Source organism: Xylocopa sonorina, chromosome 11 (assembly GCF_050948175.1).
Source record: "Xylocopa sonorina isolate GNS202 chromosome 11, iyXylSono1_principal, whole genome shotgun sequence".
Lineage (NCBI taxonomy): Eukaryota > Metazoa > Arthropoda > Insecta > Hymenoptera > Apidae > Xylocopa > Xylocopa sonorina.
In genome coordinates, this window is record NC_135203.1 from 1,144,695 (window position 1) to 1,164,547 (window position 19,853).

Below are 19,853 nucleotides of genomic sequence, written 5' to 3' on the forward strand. Positions count from 1 at the left end.
AATATGAATACAAACCAAGGATTATATTATTTGATATATACCGACAAAATCGACGAATGCATCAGAAATGCAAACGGTATGTTAATTCAAACGCGTTAAAAGGAGAGGCAAAATGCAGGCAGAGATGATGCAAAGCGGAGAGTAGAGGTCCCAGCGGGGGGGGATACAGGAGAAAGAACGAGTTGGGCGTGCACGTGGTCTCGCATCTGCTTCTCCACCGAATGACCCCACAGCTGACCCCTTCCAAGTACCAATAATTAACTCGGTCGTGCGCCAAATGCACACGAGCGTGCACGGGGCCAAACGCTTGCGTCATAGCCCGGAGAGGGCAGCGTTCCCATGAAAGAAAGGCCTGCACATACTTGTGCAGTTATGCGCGACAAAGGGCCGTGAAACGGACGCACAAAAGGTGCTCGATGGGCCCCTGAGCACGGGCTTGGCGCGTTCACCGTACAGATTGCGTTGATCAAGATTGCGGCTATGTTTCACCGTATATTCCATCGGCGATGTATGCCATTCCAAGTAATTAGTTTCTCGGTTTCGAGCTAATTACTTTATTATTCTTTCGGTAGATTTCTTGCTTCTAAAACTATTCTGTTTAGATCGAAATACCGTGTTCTAATTTACTACAGTCCTTAAATCACTTTTCTTAATTTCATTCGAAGTTCTTCTATTTCGAAAAAATAGCGAAATTAATTACTTCAAAAATTATTTTACTCAGAGTTCGAACATTTAAATAACTTAGAACATCAGTACTTATGGACCTTTTGTTGGCAGTATAGGATAAAAAAAACAAATTAAACAAGCAATGGATATGGAATCTTATGTTAATAGTATTTCTAAATGCGCCTTAGTAATTCTTACTCTAAATACTGCGCACTGGTTATACACAAATGAAGGTGCTAATCTTTTGGCATGCTTCTCGAAACATTTGCAGAAAAGGAGCGGTACTTGTGAACATTTCTATCTCTGAACACCTCTGTTTCTCGTTCTCGACAGCTTCGTATTCGCGGCATGTTAGGCGAGAATCGCGTAACGAGAATTTTTAACATGACTACAACCGCGAGTATAATTAATTCCCGGCCGTGAGCCGTTTGTGACCGAAGATTGGCCACAGCTTGAACTTTCGTTGTTACACAGTAGATTTATTATCGAGGTAGCCACTGAGTGGTAAAAACAAATCGTTCGCCGTTTCGATCATCATTTTCTGTCCCTCTACCTTTAATATATTTTAAAAAATAAGTATGTATACGAATAAAAAGTAGAAATGCTATTACGTCTTGGAAAATGCAAATAGATTCACGTTACAGATGGTCTGTAACAGTGTTTCACAACATTTTCGTTGTAGCGTCTGATCTATAGTTATAGTCTAAACTGCGCAGTATAAAAGCCAACGGCAAATGGCTCTACGAATGACTCACCAGTCTTGTTGCTATTGTTCCCGAAAGAATGCAGTTTCTTCCAGCCTTTCCAACCCTTTTTCCAGATCATGGCCGCTTTCGTTTTACGCTGGCCGCCCGCTAATTCCGGGGTGCTAGTCTTGCCCATTCCTCTTCTCAACGATCCTAGTCCGGACCTAATCAAACATCAATTGAAAATCTTAGGTCTTCTCTTTCATTTTGTCTCAACTTTTTTGTCCTTAGGATTACTTAGAAATGGAATTGAGCGAGTTGTGGGCAAAAAAGTTCGTGCAACTTCTTATTATTTCGTTAATGGTATTTGCAGTACTCTTCTCGAAATCACTGTCTATAGTACTTAAACGAAACTTTCATCCCTTACAATATACATATTTTTACAACAATTTCTTTAACACCGTATACGCAAAAGTTTCATTAATATTTAAATTTTAGTGATTTCTAATACATTAAACTGTTAGTTTAGTCACATAAACTATAATGTTGTATTTCTACTGCGATTATTTATCATTCACCACACTGAAATTCATAAAAGCAGTTTTACAAGAAGGAAAATATATTTCTACATAACAATTAGTACGGAAAGACGACATCTGAACTCTTGATTATATCAAAAACCTAACTTGCGTGCCTACAGAAAATAATTAAATACCGAATATACGAGTACCAACTTTCATTAATAATCATTATACAACATACTGCTTGTTTTTCTCATAAATATCCAAAACTATAGAACGATCATCTTCAACAGTATAAGAATAAAACTATTAACCATTAAAGTATGTGCAAATACTTCAAAAAGTTTGCAGTATAACGAAAACAGACCTCTGTAAAAGAATTAAAATCCTCAACAATACGCAGTGTTGTTAATAATGGAGCAATTAATATCACAAATCATGAACCAGTTATTCCGATTCTCTTAGACGTTTCGGGTGTAATAAGGATTGTAAAATGTATTTTGCATTAGGATTCCACGAACATTTCCACTCAGAACAGGCACACGTGAACTACAGTGTGTCTCTATCAACCTGTAACTTGCACTGGAGCTTCCACTGAAGCCGCTGTCCATGTCACAGCCAACAGGCGAAAGGAGGTCGTCAGTGGGACTGACCGAGGATAACAGTTCCTCCGTGGATGCCCCGCGTTGATCCTGCGGCTCGTCCTCGTCGTTGTTATCGGCCACGGTGGGCATAAGCATGGCCTCCACGCTCAAGTTCAATTCCCCGAGCACCCGACGATGCCGTGACTGAACTCGTCGCACCTCCTCCGCCACCAGGGATCTTCTCGAACCGTGCAACGCCCGGTGACATTGTCTGCTAACGAATTCCAGTCTTTCATTAGTATTTAAGGACGTCCCCATCTTGTATTAGCATATGAAATATGAAGCGGCTGCTCGCATAAACAATAATCGTTCAGAAGTGATTCATCGCTACCAAATTGATTTATGTTAGAGCGAAAGATTAATAATTCTGAATGTGTGTATCTGGTGCATACAAGATGCTTAGAATTTTATGGAAAGTCGTACATTTCCTTGTTAGGCAACAAGTACATTGAATATCGCTTTCTTCAGAATCGAGAATAATTTCGTTTCTATATAACAGTCAATTTGTAACGAGTAATACAAAAAACTAAGAATTCCTGCACCATTTCCATTATATCTTGCAGTACATTAAAATTGATACCCTGACGTGTCTTCTCCGCGCTACCAATTGGACAATCTAGAGCGTTCAATTCAAAGGAAGCAACAAAACTAACCGAAGGAGTCGCCTGCAAGATACGCGGCAATTTACTCAAGAATCGAATTCAATCTGGATAGGTATTCATCTTGTCCGAAGCATGACTTATGTCCCCACGATGGAGACGTAGTTGCACAAGCAACAACCTACGCGACTTGTTTTCTTATTTGTTCGTTCGACTTAATCGCTAGGTCTCATGGCATCCGGTGGTGATGGGATACGACGAATCGGACCAAGCACCCGGAGAGAAGTGGAGGCTCGTTGTCCACTTGAACCGCGCGTTCAACCCGCGCCAGTTGAAGTTCACTTCGCGTCGGGCGAATGAACGTGCGTATTCATCAACCGTTTAGATTGAATGAAATGTAATTCTAGTGCGCTATTATCAACGAAGCTCCTATCGACCGTAAGAAGCCCGTGCGCGCTCTCTCTTTTTCCTTGGAAAGCTAATACTGTCTTCTTAGCCTGCGTAATAATATCCATCGCACAAGGATAAATTTTCACGGTGAAAATAAGAATCGAGCGGAAAATCGATTCTTTGGATAAAAGCTGATATTCCATCCTATTTAATTTAAGTGATCGGAAGGATTATGTATTTAGCAGATCATTCTTACTAATAAACCGAATTATTTTTAATGATATACTATAATCACTTTCAATAAAACGAATATCTAAATATTACAGTACAAACATGGAACTACGCTATTAACGTGATTTTCCCAGATAAGTGTGATGTAAACCCACCCTAAGTATTTGAAAAACGCGTAAAAATTGACTACAATAAAGCAGAACTTTGCTTTTGTCATATCAGTTTTCAATTAGGGAAATTTCCAACGTAAATTCAAAGCGTATATCATGCAAACCCTTGTTAATTTCCCGCGGCCTCACGTGCTACTGTTCACTCATCAACTATTTATTGTGCAAAACAGATTCTTCCTTAAATGATCATAAATAAACCTGTACGAATTTGTTCCGCGCTTGTGTGCGATAAATTTCAGCTGAAACTATCATTTGCAAATAATTATCTTCTAATCATTAATTTCCTCACTTGATTTCCGATATCTCCTCGTAAATGTTCTCCTCCGTCCCGTATCGCGTCATGTACGTGTGCCTTTTGAACGATTGTTGCTGTTGTTGCTGCTGCACACGATTCAGGCCGACTTCCGCCGGATACGTGCTGTGCAGCCGACTCGGGCCAGGTTCGTAGTAAGCATACGAATAATCCTGAAGGGGATGCTGGTGAGCAGGGTTCGTCATGGCGGACGTTACCGGTCCAGGATCCACCAATCCAGTGCAGGCCATCTGTGGTTATTCAAGGTAATATTATATTAATTGCATTAATAGAATACTAGAAATAGTTAATATTCTCACTCTATTTAATGCAAAAAAATCTTGCTATTTCGCAATCTCGAATATGCTCGTACCACGCAAAAAAATTAAGAACCCCTGCTATGGTCAAATGCGATATTAATGATTACATTAATTGTGTGTAAGTTGTGCGTAATAACTTTAGTCGGTAAAAATATTAAAAATTGAATACAATGCGTGAGTAACTGTGCCAATCATTTATTATAGATTAAATTTTATAAACTATATATTAAAAATCATTTAACACGTGATTACATTAGTAAATTATTATACGTACAATTAATTAGGAGATCTGTATGCGGTAGCTGATACAAAATGGTATACTGAATTAAGCGTTCGACACGGTTTGAGTTTTAATAAAACGGTGAGTAATATTCGGTATACTATCGTCTGTAATAAAGTTCCCCACGTTAAATTGAGCATTTAGAATGAGTTCTAACAGTGAATGCAATTCAACTTTTATGTATAAATATTATATCTCTCGCAACAGTACGTAATTTATAAGGGTAATTAAAATTCTCGTAACAAACAGCAGTTATCAAGGATCTCGCAGCTTCTGAGTAGCTATAGTGACAATAATAATATTAATTACGTGTAAATGTAATTCGTATTTGTAAAACAATAGTGCCAAGTCGATTCTATGATCGTTTTAGAGTTATATATATTAATAATATATTTGTCAGAACTTATACATAATTCAGCATGGCATGCTGTAATTTATACCTGACTGTGAGGCGGTGGATAAGGCGGAGGTGGTGGAAACTCCAGGTTGACCCTTCGCGGTGTCGGAACACCTGACGCCATTCCTGGTCCCCCTAAAGACGAAGCCATGATGCATCGTTCTGATTATCGGCTAATTAATGCGCCTCTTTTTCATCGTTCTTTCCACTTCCTGCAAAAACCATATAATCCACGATCATATAATCACTGTTCTACAAACGAATATTAAAAGGCAGTTCTATTTACGCACTGAAATAAATATTTGTAAATGAACAATTGGGATTTCTTCTTTGAATAAAACACCAAGAGATATATAATTCTTGATGACCTTAAATAGTAATAGTAATAATATTGTCATCACTTCGTTAAAGAATATTATGTAGTAGAGTTGAATCGCCCTAATATTAAAGAAAGACACTTATAACTGCAAGAATTCATGACGGAAACTAAGAATAACCGAACCACATAATTGCTCTAAATTGGGAACGAACTCTCACTGACGCCATCCTCTTTTAACCTGAAAATTCTAATTTAGTACAAACAACTCCATTCGGCACGTGTTGATCGCAACAGATTTACCGTGGGAACGCCTTAAATCTTAACTGTACAATGTTATCGCGCAATCTACTATAAATACAGCTTCACTAGATAGTATTTAAGAAACACATCATCGGGTTGATTTGCATATTTGCTTCCATCGTCTTTTTACCGAGCCTTTACACGCGCGAACGACCGTTCTCGCTTGTTTTATGAAAGAAAATGCGACAGAGCGTAATTGCAGGAAAAAGACCGTCGATGAACGACACACATTCAGTCCTTTCAGAGAAATTCAACGACGCGTGCAGTCGGCCGGGTCGTTCCTTGATCTTGGCAAATGATCTACACGATTTACGGCGGCAAACGTATCATCAGGCTCTTTTCTTTTTCGCACAGTTCTTTTTAATAACACAATCGACTCGTTAAAATAATTCCACAAATTTAATACTGTTTTTCTTTTTTTTTTAACACTCCGCTCGAAATGAAGAAAGAAAATAATGAAAATCGAAAAGTGCAAAAAGCAGATCAAATTTGAGGAAAATTAAAAAACAAAGATTTTAACTTGTGTAATTTTCGACGAGTATAAAGAAATCACAGAGACAAACGATGAAAGCGTATCTTTGTGAAAAAAAATGTTAATCAAGAACGAGATGAAGTTGTACAGACGTTTCTGCGGATGAATACAAAATTACCTCGCTCACCCCCTCTGCTGCATCTAGTGAAAGATAGAAGTTGAGGGTGCTTTTATTTTACGACAGATGAAAAAACTTTTAAGGTATACATATTTCAAGATGAAAATTTGTAAATGGAAGTTTCCCAAGTGCTATCGAGTTTCTGCGTTATGCGAGGTAAGATCGTATATGGTGTCTCTTGTACAGAGAAAGAGAAAAGGGGAAGGGAAGACGTACGCAGGTGTAGAACGTGATGCGCCACGTGTAAGTGACGATTAAGATTCAAAACGTAGCATATAATTCTCTAATGCCGCAGACACTCGACAACATGTAATAATATGCACTGGATGTGAGGTCCAGCTAACAAGATAAACCTCAGTTACATTGCAACGATAAAAATTAATGTTTGTCACGAAGAATAGTGTATTTTATATCAATAATTACATATATTTTTGTAATTTTGCTTAAGTCTTGTAAAAGTCTTAACCGCAACGAAAATCCCTACTGAATCCGTCGCGAATGGTATTTACTGCCAAAGACCCAACCGAAGACCAGTTTAAGGAAATTATTTAATGAAAAACGTTTGAAACGAATCTACATCGAATGTACATGCCGAAGGGGAGAAACAAGAGGGACGCTGACCTCGTATAACAAATGATCGATGTCTATCTTCACCTGCCCCACGTAACGCTAGTGCAGTCAATTACCCGGTAAAGTGATTTGGCCGTGGCCGTAACTCCTTTTCAATCGAATATACCGATCGAGATTACCGACACCGAAGCAGCAATTACGCGCGCGCATGGACTAAGGAAACGTGATATCGACCATGTACAGCCCCCACGCGGCGAGATTTCCCAATATTTTTCCCCTTAATACCTCTAAACCGTTTCTACGTTTCGAACAGTTCCGACGAATTGATAAAACGTATATTCAATTTTGCATTAATTTGATTTTATTATTAATCAAAGAAAACGAAATTAAATTCTTTTTAATTATTACATAATGTACTAAGCTTTAACAAATAGACTATGCTATACTGCAGTGAAGTTATTCGAATAGGTAATTTTCCAATTGTACTGACTGGTGCAGCATGTAAGTGACAATATCAAGCTCAACGCTCATTTGAATTTTTAGGTCAGCCGTATTGGATTAAATTTAGTGGCGGGAAAAATCGAACTATACGAAAATATTAGATCGACAAGAAAGTATTTATGGTTATAGCGTGAAAAAATATTAATTTCTTATATACAAAGAATAAACATCTTATGGCCGATACTTGAATGCCAAAAGGGAAAAGTCGTAACTGTCGAACAATTACAACCGTTATCAATGCGTGAACACCGAAAATACTTCCTAGTCAACCCAACATTATATCCACATGGACAAGTTATTTGATAGAGATCGTAATCGCGCGTAGCGCTATCATTTCACTAATAACATTCAATATATCCGCCTTACGTTGCCCAATTTGAGAAATCTTAATTATTACGTAATCTGCATGCTTATCTCGCGAGTATCGAAAACCTCAGACAGCTTTCTCAATGATTTACGGACAATAAACTGTCATAACCTGCAAATTTAATTCATTGGTGAGATTTAACTATCAAATTTCAGTTTGTAAATATATCTGACAATATATCTATGTTATTCACATTCCCACTATCGAACGATCAACGTCAACACTTTCATTCAATATTCCGTGTTCTTAGCCATCGTCGATTTGTGTCGGATTGTTTATTTAGTTTCGAAGGCAAACTGAAGGGTAAGATATTTGAACGATGGTTTAGGATTTCCCCGTGGTTGCATGATCTGCAATGGTTTCCAAGAAAATTAAATATCTGACAATATCTTGCGAAAGAATATCTCGATTAGAAATGTTTAAAACGCATTTAAATTTTTTATCTCAATATTAATACACAGGTGCTATTTATCTATACTATTTGCAAATTGTATTCACGTGTCTAATGAAAATACTAAACAAACATATTCCGTATACTTTGAATGTTATAAACAATAGTGTTACACAAATATCATCGAAGCTGGTTAGAAAGGTATATATAGATAGGCACATCACTCAATGCGATCAAAACACAAAATTTTCCGTATTGAAATATTATTTCCGGTATATGCCGCATCTCGAGGACAGCCATGAATATACACATATTTTCGTCGGTATTTTTGGATGTGGTCCAACCACTAACTGCTAAAATGATATATAGGAAGGGCCGCTGATGATGTCGATTCTCTCCACTTTAACTATATACCGAAAATACTTTGCAACTGCCGATAACGACTTCCACATTGCGCTGTAAATACGAAAACGCGTTTCGAAAATCCCTGTACGTCGGACAGTTTCTTACGTTAAGCTTAAAGGTTGTCTTCCTTGAATTTGATAAGCCCGTATTTTCGGACGTGTGTCCACGCGCAATTATTTCCTTCCCTACCAGCAAATTACCCTCTTTCCCTCGAATTGTTTCAAAAAGAAAAGACGAAGTAAACAGTGCACACGAGAAATTCGTTGGTGGAGTCGCGTCACATTTATTTCTCCATGAGCGTTCCTAGCTTGTAACGTTTCTCACGATCTATCACACGGAGTAATGCTATTTCGAAATGAGAACGCGATACCTATTGACTCGAAGATTATGAATCGAAGCCGGTATACCGCGATACGCAGAGTCAGCATCGCGATCTATCGTGATTGGGAAATTCGTACAAAAGAAACTTCATCTTTTGACAGGCAATTCTATAGTTTAACATTAATCGAATTAATGAAAAATTTGCCGATGGCTGAAGCTTTTTGTGGGTGAAAATTTGAAGGGTACTTTCGGTCAAAGAAACGGGCCTTTAAATAATTAATCGAAATGGCCAAACATAGTTAAATAGTTGGCGATGGCACCTTGGAGTATATGCGCGCGATCAAAGAATACAGTTAAATAATATCGGTGTATAACACTTACCTCGTGGAGAAGCGATGTATGTAAGAGACAATCCTGGTCTCGTTAAGTTGCCGGCCGTTGTGAGTCCATTCGAAATAGGAAAAAAAAAGGTCGTACCGAACGTTTCACGGCGTAAACACAGTCGCGGGGCAAAGATCGGGCCACACACAGGCAGAAAACACGGGGAACCATTCGTTCGCGCCTCGTGCTTAGATAGTTTTGCGTTCGCTCATTGTTGAATGTAGCCAAGCACGCCCCCTTGAGAGACCGGTCGACCGAGGAATGGAGCAGAGAAAGGAGTGACAGAGCGCGAGGGAGAAGCAGACGAAGCCAGAGAGGAGGGATGGAGGGAGGGGGGGAGAGAGAGAGAGAGAGAGAGAGAGAGAGAGAGAGAGAGAGAGAGAGAGAGATGGAGAGAGAGACAGACAGACAGAGAAAGAGAGTCGAAGGGAATGCAAGATGAAACGAGCGAGAGAGTACGAGGCCACGACACCGGGTCGAGCAAAGCGCGTTGGCTGCACAGGTTTCTTAAATCACGGACAACACTTCAATACACTTGACTCATTTGTTCGCACGAATCGATAATCATTGGTAAAGTTGAACACGAGCCCCGGTTTGACCGAGGAATTCGCGACTATCGGCGTGACAACTCGTCGACGATTAAAAACGACACTTCCGCGAGGTACGTCTTACCAGTTCGTCCTTCGGAAACGAAGATTTACGACTGATACCGATTCCATACGGAAATCACCGACCCGGTCGGTAAACATTGCTTCCCGAACCGATAGACACTCGCGTTTAAGGGATACGTGCGTTTCCTTGGCTACCGTGATCCAGTATCGATCGGCGAATCTGACGCGCGTTTTAAAAACACTCGCGTGCATTATTCCTCTACGTGGAATCGTAGCGAATGTTAGCTTTTATCACAGGAAATTGGTCATGGGATGCACAATGGAAAACACTTGTATCAACGCGACAGTGTAAACGCACGACACTTCATTTCACGAATTTCTCCTTGTAGTCGAACGCACAAAGCGTTCCTTCTTGGCCGCGGCCCGGGCTCTACTGAGAAACAAGTACGCTAGGGGGCAGTCACGAGCAAGCGGTTCTCGAAGCCGGTAGCCTGAAAACCGTCTTCGGAAATTCTTAGTGGTTGTTCATGCACGATTTCGTCGATGTACGAGAGATACGAGTAAGCGAAACAAGTACGCGATCCACCCGTTCGCTTCGCTACTCGGACTCGAGACGACGTCGTTCCATTGTTTCGTTGTTTCCTGGCTCTCTGGGAGCGTGGCACACAGACAGACAGACGTGGCCGCGGTAGCGCACGTGCACGCCCTCTCATCACGCCCTACATCGAGACACGTACAAGCAGGTTAGGGAGTCGCACACACGGGCACGACCGCACACTCTACGCTGTGTACCGACCGACCAGTCACGCCACGATCTCTCACGTTCGTGTATGAATGCCGTAGTCCGGTTACCACCGAACCCGAATCCGTCAGAAATGAAGGTTCACTACACGGTTGTACACGTACACACTCGCGTTCGACAGCTTCCAACGAAAAATCTATCACAGGGCTTTTAAGTACAGATGGAAATTTATTGTTATACCCTTTTCGTCACTTGGTCTTTTCTTCCAGACAGTGCAGTCATTTCGGGCAATTTCACAAGCGCGGAAGAGTCTTCGCTGCTTACAGGCAGTTTAGCATCGGGGCATTACGAAAGGAGGAAAGGCGAGAGAGATGAAAAGCGACGAAGGAGACAGGGGAATTGAGCGTCTGGAGAAGCGCGAGAGAGATAGAGCGAAAAAGGGAACTTAATTGTAAGTGGGTGGGTAGGGAGGGGGAAGAGATGAGAGCTAGGTGGAAGACGATGTCGAGCAACTGAACTTGACCCTCGGTGGATCTGCATTTTCGTTGGGTCAGCTTAGTGTTAGTCGGTAGAAAATCTGAAGTTTTTAATCGCTTGGAAATTTCTATTATCCGACAGATAAAAAATCATTTACAATGTTATGGATGTTCCCTTAGTCAAGGTATGCACATGTATATGTGTATATTTTTTATTTGGTCTTCTCGAGTTTTGTGAACGTCGTTAACTATATAATTAGGTAAATTAACATTCCTCTATTTACTAATGAATTCGTTTTTGCTCTAACTCTGTAATTTTTTGTGTACACACGTGTGTTCAGTGTTAAGATGTCTTTGTGTATTTCAATATCGAGAAATGACAAGTTATTTGATCATTAATTATGTAATAAGTGCAAGTTTCGTAGAAACAAAGAAAGTATATCATGTATCTCTAGCAAGTTGAAAAATTATGTGAGATAAAAACAGCGTTTATAAAATTCCTCTCGTGATATTAATACTAACACCTTTCCTCGTATTTTCAGTGCTCCATTATGAGCTTTTAGATACATATGTATCTGGAATACGCATCAAGGAATTCGTTTTTGCTAGAACCGTGAACTACATAATGCTTTTCACCTACATATGAGCAAACATAAAATGATTTATGTGACCAGTCAACTGTGATACCTTTCACAATATGCTTCTAAATGCACTCGACTGTTAATAAACCGCATATTAAAGAACAGTAAATGAGAAAATTACAGTTTCAATTAAATTCAGCACTGCGTAATGATAAAAGAAATTTAAACATCGCGAGTTACACAACCTCACAGCTTTTATTATATATTTAGAATTCTCTTTAAATACGTGTTTAAAAATTATAATTTTTTCTTGTTTTTTATTTAAAAAGTAATCATTTCCAGTTATTTTCGTGTAGTTAAAAATCCTCAAATTAATTTCATTATTGGCATCTCCGATTTCACTTTCTTTCTGTAATTATAGTTATCATACGATATATATCATACTGTCTACTATTTTAAAGATAAAATTATATTATTCCGCGCTACATGCGTAAACTGCATGTCGTGTTACTATCTTTAAGACTTTATTAACAACAAATCTGTTATTTTAATGTAAGTTGTGTACGAAACTGCGATGAAGAGATGTTGATGTACATCCGCATTTAAGAGACGAGCGTGAAAGTAGTTATGATAAACGTAACCCGAAGCGAATCTGATAACGATTTATTGTACTTAGAAAGCTAATGGTAGCCTATCGCGGGAACGAAAAGCATTTAGGAACGCATTCATTTCTTCCATTAGCGCGTTTTATCACTTGATAGTCTGAATCTGGTCTGTTCATTGCTGGGTTGCTTCATGGTGTACGGGACTTCCGTTTTTTGGTACTTTTGTTACCAAGGTACTGAAAGAGACTGCTTCATACTGTCTTGTACAAATGCATTCTTTACTCGCAAATACTTTAAAAATTTCTTAAATATTTATCCTACATTGATAACGAAATTCAGAAAAACATATTAAGATCTTTTACTTCGTTGTACATATTTTTATTTTTATTTTTAGTCCATATTTGCTTTGTAGAATAACTTTTGCGACAGTTACACACTAAAAAATTAAGTTCGAGAAATTTTGTAAGCTCGGATTAACATAAATGTTTGATATAGATTTTTTTCAAGCAGTTGGTTCTAATTACACGTTTATGTTTATTCAATAATACACTCTCTTGTCTTTTTTTGCTTGTTGAGTGAGATTGACATACGCGCCACTAAGCTTATATATATATATATTTTATTAGTGCTTTGTGGATGTATATTTAAAATGTAGATGATAAAACAATACATATGTATCTCATCTTAATTTAAATAGAAAAGCTTAAATAACAATAATTTCTTATTGTTAATACAATAACACTAGAGGAATAAATATGAAGTAGATTATAGGCAGGTGTGAATGCAAGTGCATGAATGAAGCCTTGTTGTTCCGTTATCTGTTTTAAAGTAAAGCATCTTATCTCCGATCCCACTTTCTTCTTGTAATTATAGTTATCGTACGGTATTCAACAAACTGTCTACTATTTTAAAGATAAAATTAATATGAAAGGTTACATAAAACTGGTATTTAGCATGTGGAAAGTAAAACAAATAAACTACTATATCACTAGTGTTTTTTCGAATATGTGCATATGTACAATTATGGTTGTGTAGTCTTGGAAATGTTTTTTTTAACGTGCGAACATGCTTGTGTCCTTATTTCTTTCACATAATCAGCTGAAGAGAAAAACGAAAGACGCGTGTACAGTGCGTCAAAGGGGCGCTGGTCACAAGTCTAACAAGTTCACAGTTGCCTTATTTACGAATGTTACTATCCGATTCAGGAGGTTATCAAGACGGAGTAATGTATCAAGCTATTTTTGTCTTTCAATGAAGAGATTTCTTTGTGCTTCGAATTCGCTTAATAAAATTGATAAACGTAGAAACGTCCTGCTATCTACCCTTTCATATTTAACGTTGTTTGCAAAAAACGTAGTTCCTCGTACTCGTGCACTATACTTGTTGCACTCAACTAAACAGAATGACAATTAAACAATTCTCCAGATGTACATCATTTCTTGTTTCCAAATATTGTAGTTGCAGCGAATCAATTTTTCGCTTGTTTTGTATTCGACTAAGATGAAGCTTCATCTTTTTTATTCGTTATTTATTCATTCCTGTGGATGAAATAAACATCGTACAACTAATCGTTTTCGTCTGATCACTGTACGATTAAGAGTAGATGTAAAGTCGATTACAAAATAACAAAAAAGTATTTAAAAAATTAAAAAATTAGATATAAACTGTTGGAAGTGCACTGGGATCGATAGACCTCCTTCGCTACTTTCAGGATTTGATTTCTTAACAAGTTGACGTGCTAGAATAATCCAACACGCAGTGGTTCCTGCATTATTTTTCCATCAAGAATAAAGAAGATTTTTGAAAAATAGTTTTTATCTTTATTTTAGTTGTTTATACAAGTAGTTTCAAAAAATTAGTAATTAAGTCTTAGCTGTACAAGTTTTAGTTGTATAAAACGTATCGTAGATGGACTTCCAAAGGTATAAAATAAAAATTAGCTCGTAAGAACACTTTTGTTGCTTGTAAATTGTTAAACATTTAAGATAAATGGTTCAGCAATTATTAATTAATTGTTTAATCATTTAAAGGAGGTCTTTAAATCCAGCATTTCTGGAATGACTAATACTAATCCTTAAACAAGAAAAAACTTGTAGAAAAATAGGTTTGAACTCAATTAAATTAGTTGAAAGTTTGAATCTTGGCGTCCTGATTCCAAAAATTTCGAGGATGAAAGTGATGTTATTTTCCTGGTAATGGTATATGACGGATATCTCCTCACCTATCATGTTCTTCTGATGCACGGTCGAAAAATTGGAATTTCAAATGAAAAATTCGTAAACTGAGATTTTCTATCAAATGACGTCACTTCCAAGAACTGGCAAAATAAAAATTTTTATATTTCTGGGTGACGCCCGGTTCCCCTGATACAAAATTCAATTTTTTTCAACTGAAATTTGATTTTTCGATTTTGTGTCAGGAGAATGTGTTAGAGGAGGAGTTATCTGCAATGCGTCATTTCCAGGAATTATCGAAAATCCTGGAATCGAGGCGCAATTAATTTAATTGGAAGTAGACAGGTTTAGGGTTACTTTTATGAGATTTTTCTCAATTAAGGATTGGAATTGGTCATTCTAGGAGTGCTGAACAAGTCTTTAAATGATTAACAATTAATTAACAATAGCTGAACCACTTATTGTAACTTCTTAACAATTTACAAACAACAAAACTGTTCTTATGATCTAATTTTTAGTTTTTATATTTATAAATTCCTCTTCGATACATCTTATACCGTGAGTATGGAAAGGATATAAGTATCGAAATTACAACATAACATAGCGCGAAGTGAGTGATGCGAGTCTTCTTATCTCATTGTTTCCTCGGAAAACTTTTTTCGCCATGATATATAAGTATATATATGTACATTAAACTGGAATATCATAATCATAAATGAGACTTCGATACAGTACTCACTCTGGTTATGCGACCAGTACTGATTTGATCGTCAACTGAAAGTCGTTCGCTGATAACTACGCCTCAAACACCTACGCAATCCGCAAGTGAAACAAAATATCGTAAGTGATAAAATGGTTTCATGCATACTTTATACTCGATGTAATTTCCATATCAATACTTAGTAATACGAACAATTTTCTGTTAATTATATGCATCTTATTAGTTTCACTAAAAGTGGCGTCCTCTCTATTCAGTAAGTGGAGTTCGTTACCATGATCTTAATTAGATTGTAACCTTAACGATTAAAGATGGAATGAGTACTTTGCAAAAACTAATTTACCCGCATGATACATTGTTCGAATTGCAGAAGATTATTATTAAGAAAAATGAGAAGGAAAATCGAGATGTATCAATGGGATGAGTTGGCTGTCCACAAGGAACCTCCGAAAGTACTTGGTACCAAACTACAGTTGCCGGTAAAAACTTTAACGGGTCCTGGACCTACTAATTGCTCGAAACGAGTTCTTCAGTCTCTTCAAAACCAAGTGCTCGGTCACCTTCACCCTGAAATTTGTCAGGTAGTAATTTCATTTCATTTATCTTAACAATAAGGCATAAAAAGAATATAAAAGTAGACTAACCATCATTATTATGCGGTAAAAGATGCGTAACTACCTGAAAATCAGGATCCAGGGCGGGCATTTATGCAATAAAGATATAGATTCGGCTTGAGCCTCGGACTATTGTCACAGAAAGATAGGAACCAAAAGAGAAAAAGATGACTAAGATGCGAGACTAAGAGTGGTGGAAGTCAGTTACGGGTGTTTATGGTGTACAATTTCGGGTGGTTATATAACTTTCACCATAGTATGTTTTGTAAGGATATACCGTGGTTTTCGACATTTCGAGTGCCAGTCTTATCAGATTCAATCGCAATCGAAATTTTAGTGATTCTGTTCGAGGCTCGGACTTTCGAAACACGCACACCTTCAATGATTTTCCAATAAAGAACGATTAACTCGATGTACTGCCCACTGAATAATGCAATTCTATTATTATAATTATTATAATTCACACTTACAACGAAGAGCAATGATTAAAATACACAAATTAAATTAAATTAAATGTAAGATAATATAAGCTTACGGTTAGACCAGAAATGGCCAAACTGGCACTTGGGTGATTACAGGTGGTGCATTCTATATTTGCCTCTATTTACGGTTTAATACTTTCTATTGAATTTTTTAATATCAGTAACTTTTTTTCTATATTATTTCAAACAATACTTTTCGCATTGCATACACACTGCATACATTCCCTTTGACACATTTTTCATTTAAATATCTTTGCATACATTATTCTTCTTTCCCCATTGAATACTGATTCCGTGTTGATTTAATACCTTTTCTTAGATTTTTAATTGTTTATGTTGTATGTGTTATATGTGGTATGAGTGTCAGTATTAATGTAAGTGTTGGATGTATGCTCTGTTTAATGGCACAGACATCTGTCCATTACTACGCAAACGTAAGTGCACCCTTTTTGCTCCTGGAATAAAGGTAAGTTTGAAATAACTTACCCTATAACTACGCAAGAGATGCTATTGCACCTATCTATTCTTTTAAATTAGGCACCATAACTGAGGTCATACTTTTAAACGTGACTACTTTCAGTTCCAATTTATATATCCTTCTTATTCATTACTTCGCCCTATTTTTTTACAATTTAGAATCATAGAATGTGAACTGTGTGTATGTCTATGTGCGTGTGTGCATGCGTGTGTAAGAGAGAGAGAGAGAGAGAGAGAGAGAGAGAGAGAGAGAGAGAGAGAGAGCTGGGACTTGCTTAACGAAGCAAATCCCTATTTTCTAACTACAAACGTAAACGTAAGAATGTAACAAAGGTGCACGAGTTATATCGTCTTGTCTGTGAACAAAATTAGCGTATGATATGCAAACGATTGGTAACCTTTGGGTTAGACAATCAATGTAACAAGTTCTTATCAAACATTTCGTCTAAATCTACGATTGTGTGAAGGTAACCATTTAATAAGTCTTTCAAATTGTATATATCTTCTCAAAATTGCATCAATGTTGGTTCATAGTTGATGGACGAAATTAAGGCAGGTCTACAATACGTATTTCAAACCAAAAACCGACTCACTTTAGCATTAAGTGCGTCCGGCCACGGCGGTATGGAAGCTTGTTTGGTAAACTTACTCGAGCCTGGCGATAGCATACTCGTCGTCAAGTGTGGGATTTGGGGTGAACGAGCAGCCGACATGGCTACTCGAATTGGCGCGTGTGTAAGTAACGTAATTTAAAGAAACCAGTACTCAGATTTTTAAACTCATTGTTTTAATGAATTTTGTAATACAGGTAAATCTACTAGAGACAGAGCACGACACACCTGTTACTTTGGAACAAATGAGAACAGCTTTGGAACAATATAAGCCAGTGGTGGTTTTCATGGTCCAAGCTGAATCTTCAACAGGTTTAAAACAACCAATTGAAGGTTTTGGAGATCTTGTTCACAGGTGCGACCGTTTCTTTCTATATTTTCCCTTGAATATTTTACAGACTATTATTCTATATTAATATTAAAATCCTTCCTTAGTTTCCCTTTTATCAAGCTAAGAACTCTCATTCCTCCACATTTCGCAAAAAGCTAACAACGATCTAGATAAGTTTATTAAATGGAGAGAATGAGAAAAGAAATTTCTTCCAGGTACAATGCTCTTCTCATCGTGGACACGGTTGCGTCACTTTGCGGTGAACCGTTCTTTATGGATTCTTGGGACGTCGATGTGACTTATACAGGCAGCCAGAAGGTTCTCGGCGCCCCTCCAGGGCTTGCTCCTATTTCGTTCAGTCTACGGGCGGAGTACGTAATCGCATCGCAGTTTTCTTTTTAACCGCAACTCTTACACAGAACCCCCGGAGAAAATGGTCTGAGAATCGGGACTTTCAGTGCTCTCCTCGGAATATCAATCGAATCCGTGAGGTCATTCCGTTGACTTGCGCGGCCTATTCGTGATTCATAGCCGCGGATGACCGCTGAATTCTTATTCGATGACACTCTGACAGCCTTCAAATTAACTAACACGCCAGCATTGTCTGTCACCGGGTATCTATTAAGAAAGGACCTACTTTTATCCATTTACAACAATGGTCAAGCCTTTTTACACTTTCTTAGACGGTGCCAAGAAGATTACGTTCATCCGTGTTATTAATCGTGATGTACACATACCCTCTCGTCTTGATATCAATTTTCTATTATTATTGCCAATTTCCGATCATTATTCTTAAGTTATTACAGGGCTGCAAGTTTTTCCTGCCAGTTCATTGCGAGTTAAACAATTTCTTACATTACAACAGGCAAAAACTGTTTCGAAGAAAAACCAAGCCCTTTTCATTTTACTGGGATCTAACTATTCTTGGTGTTTATTGGAAATGTTTTGACATCGAGGATCGCGTGTATCATCACACAATAAGCGCGACGCTTCTTTACGGTCTCCGCGAGGGGTTGGCGGAAATCGCAAAGCAGGGCCTTCAAGCGTCTTGGATTAGACACGCCCAGGCAGCTGCCAGATTAAGGAAAGGTCTTGAATTACGGGGTCTTCGATCTTACGTGAAAATTCCACGGTATCGATTATCTACGGTGATCTCTATAGAGCTGCCATCTGGCGTTGATGATAAGATCGTTGTGCAACGAGCCATGGAAAAGTAAGTCTCCCTATAAAATTACTTCCCTCGTCGCTTTCATTATAAATGTCAAATGTATTTATAACCACATCTTACGTTCGATTCGACTACAAAAATTTTTTTTACTTTTTCTCAGGCTAGTAGTCTTTGTGCGAATAGAATTTGTATTTGTATATACTTCCTTGTAGGTATAAAGTTGAAATTAGCAGAGGCTTGGGACCAACTGCAGGGAAGATTTTGCGAATTGGATTGTTGGGAATTAACGCTGCGCCTGAAAAGGTCGATCTTGTTCTACGTGTTTTGGATGACGTTTTGAAACAAGCTACAACATCGAAATTATAGAAATTGGATATAGGGAAATATTTGTTTAAATATTTACTTAATTCTTAAACGTATAATAACTAAAGAATTAATTTTTTTTCCTATATCTCATATTCCTTGTGTTGTCTAATTTATTATTTCTTTTACAAAAATCCAGTTAGTTTGTGAAATCGCTGCTTGCCTTCGTATATAAAAGGCGTGAGAAATCTGCACGCACACATTAATAACTAATTATTACGCACGCGATCGGAATTTAATGAGGGAAAAAGAGTTACCAATAAGGATTATGGAAACAGAGAAGAGGTATATGTAGAGATTCTTTATTAAAGTTGTAATAGGTGCGATTCATTTTTTCCGCATAAAGTAATAAGAATGACTATAGCCTCTTTTCAACGTATTTTACAATACATGTACAAAGCAAGCTTTAATCAAGTGTATTTGTTTATTAATGAAAATACTGAAATCGGCGTACAGTTATTTTTAATTATTTTGCTTGCGTTCAGTTACATGTTTTATT

At 37.6% G+C, this 19,853-nt stretch overlaps 2 protein-coding genes across 5 annotated transcripts in view; one reads left to right on the forward strand and one right to left on the reverse strand.

The window, feature by feature from the left end:
* Positions 1-9,620, reverse strand: part of LOC143428729 (rho guanine nucleotide exchange factor 10) — a 37,381-nt gene extending 27,761 nt beyond the window's left edge. The window contains exons 1-5 of one of the 4 annotated variants that reach the window (XM_076903793.1): positions 9,398-9,620; positions 5,240-5,404; positions 4,197-4,450; positions 2,444-2,728; positions 1,422-1,576 (exon numbers count right to left, since the gene is read on the reverse strand). In XM_076903793.1, coding sequence (XP_076759908.1) covers positions 1,422-1,576; positions 2,444-2,728; positions 4,197-4,450; positions 5,240-5,347 — 802 coding nt within the window. In that variant the 5' untranslated portion in view covers positions 5,348-5,404; positions 9,398-9,620. Of the gene's footprint in view, positions 1-864; positions 1,068-1,421; positions 1,577-2,443; positions 2,732-4,196; positions 4,451-5,239; positions 5,405-9,397 lie in introns of those variants that run through there. The other 3 variants (XM_076903792.1, XM_076903794.1, XM_076903800.1) reach the window with 3 other exon arrangements.
* Positions 9,621-15,360: 5,740 nt separating this feature from the next.
* Agxt (Alanine-glyoxylate aminotransferase) lies at positions 15,361-19,433 on the forward strand. The gene is made up of 7 exons (XM_076904683.1): positions 15,361-15,430; positions 15,679-15,889; positions 17,416-17,616; positions 17,690-17,847; positions 18,039-18,194; positions 18,689-19,036; positions 19,204-19,433. Exons 2-7 carry the CDS (start codon positions 15,698-15,700, stop codon positions 19,355-19,357), a joined length of 1,209 nt encoding a protein of 402 aa, XP_076760798.1. The 5' UTR covers positions 15,361-15,430; positions 15,679-15,697; the 3' UTR covers positions 19,358-19,433.
* Positions 19,434-19,853: the final 420 nt, after the last annotated feature.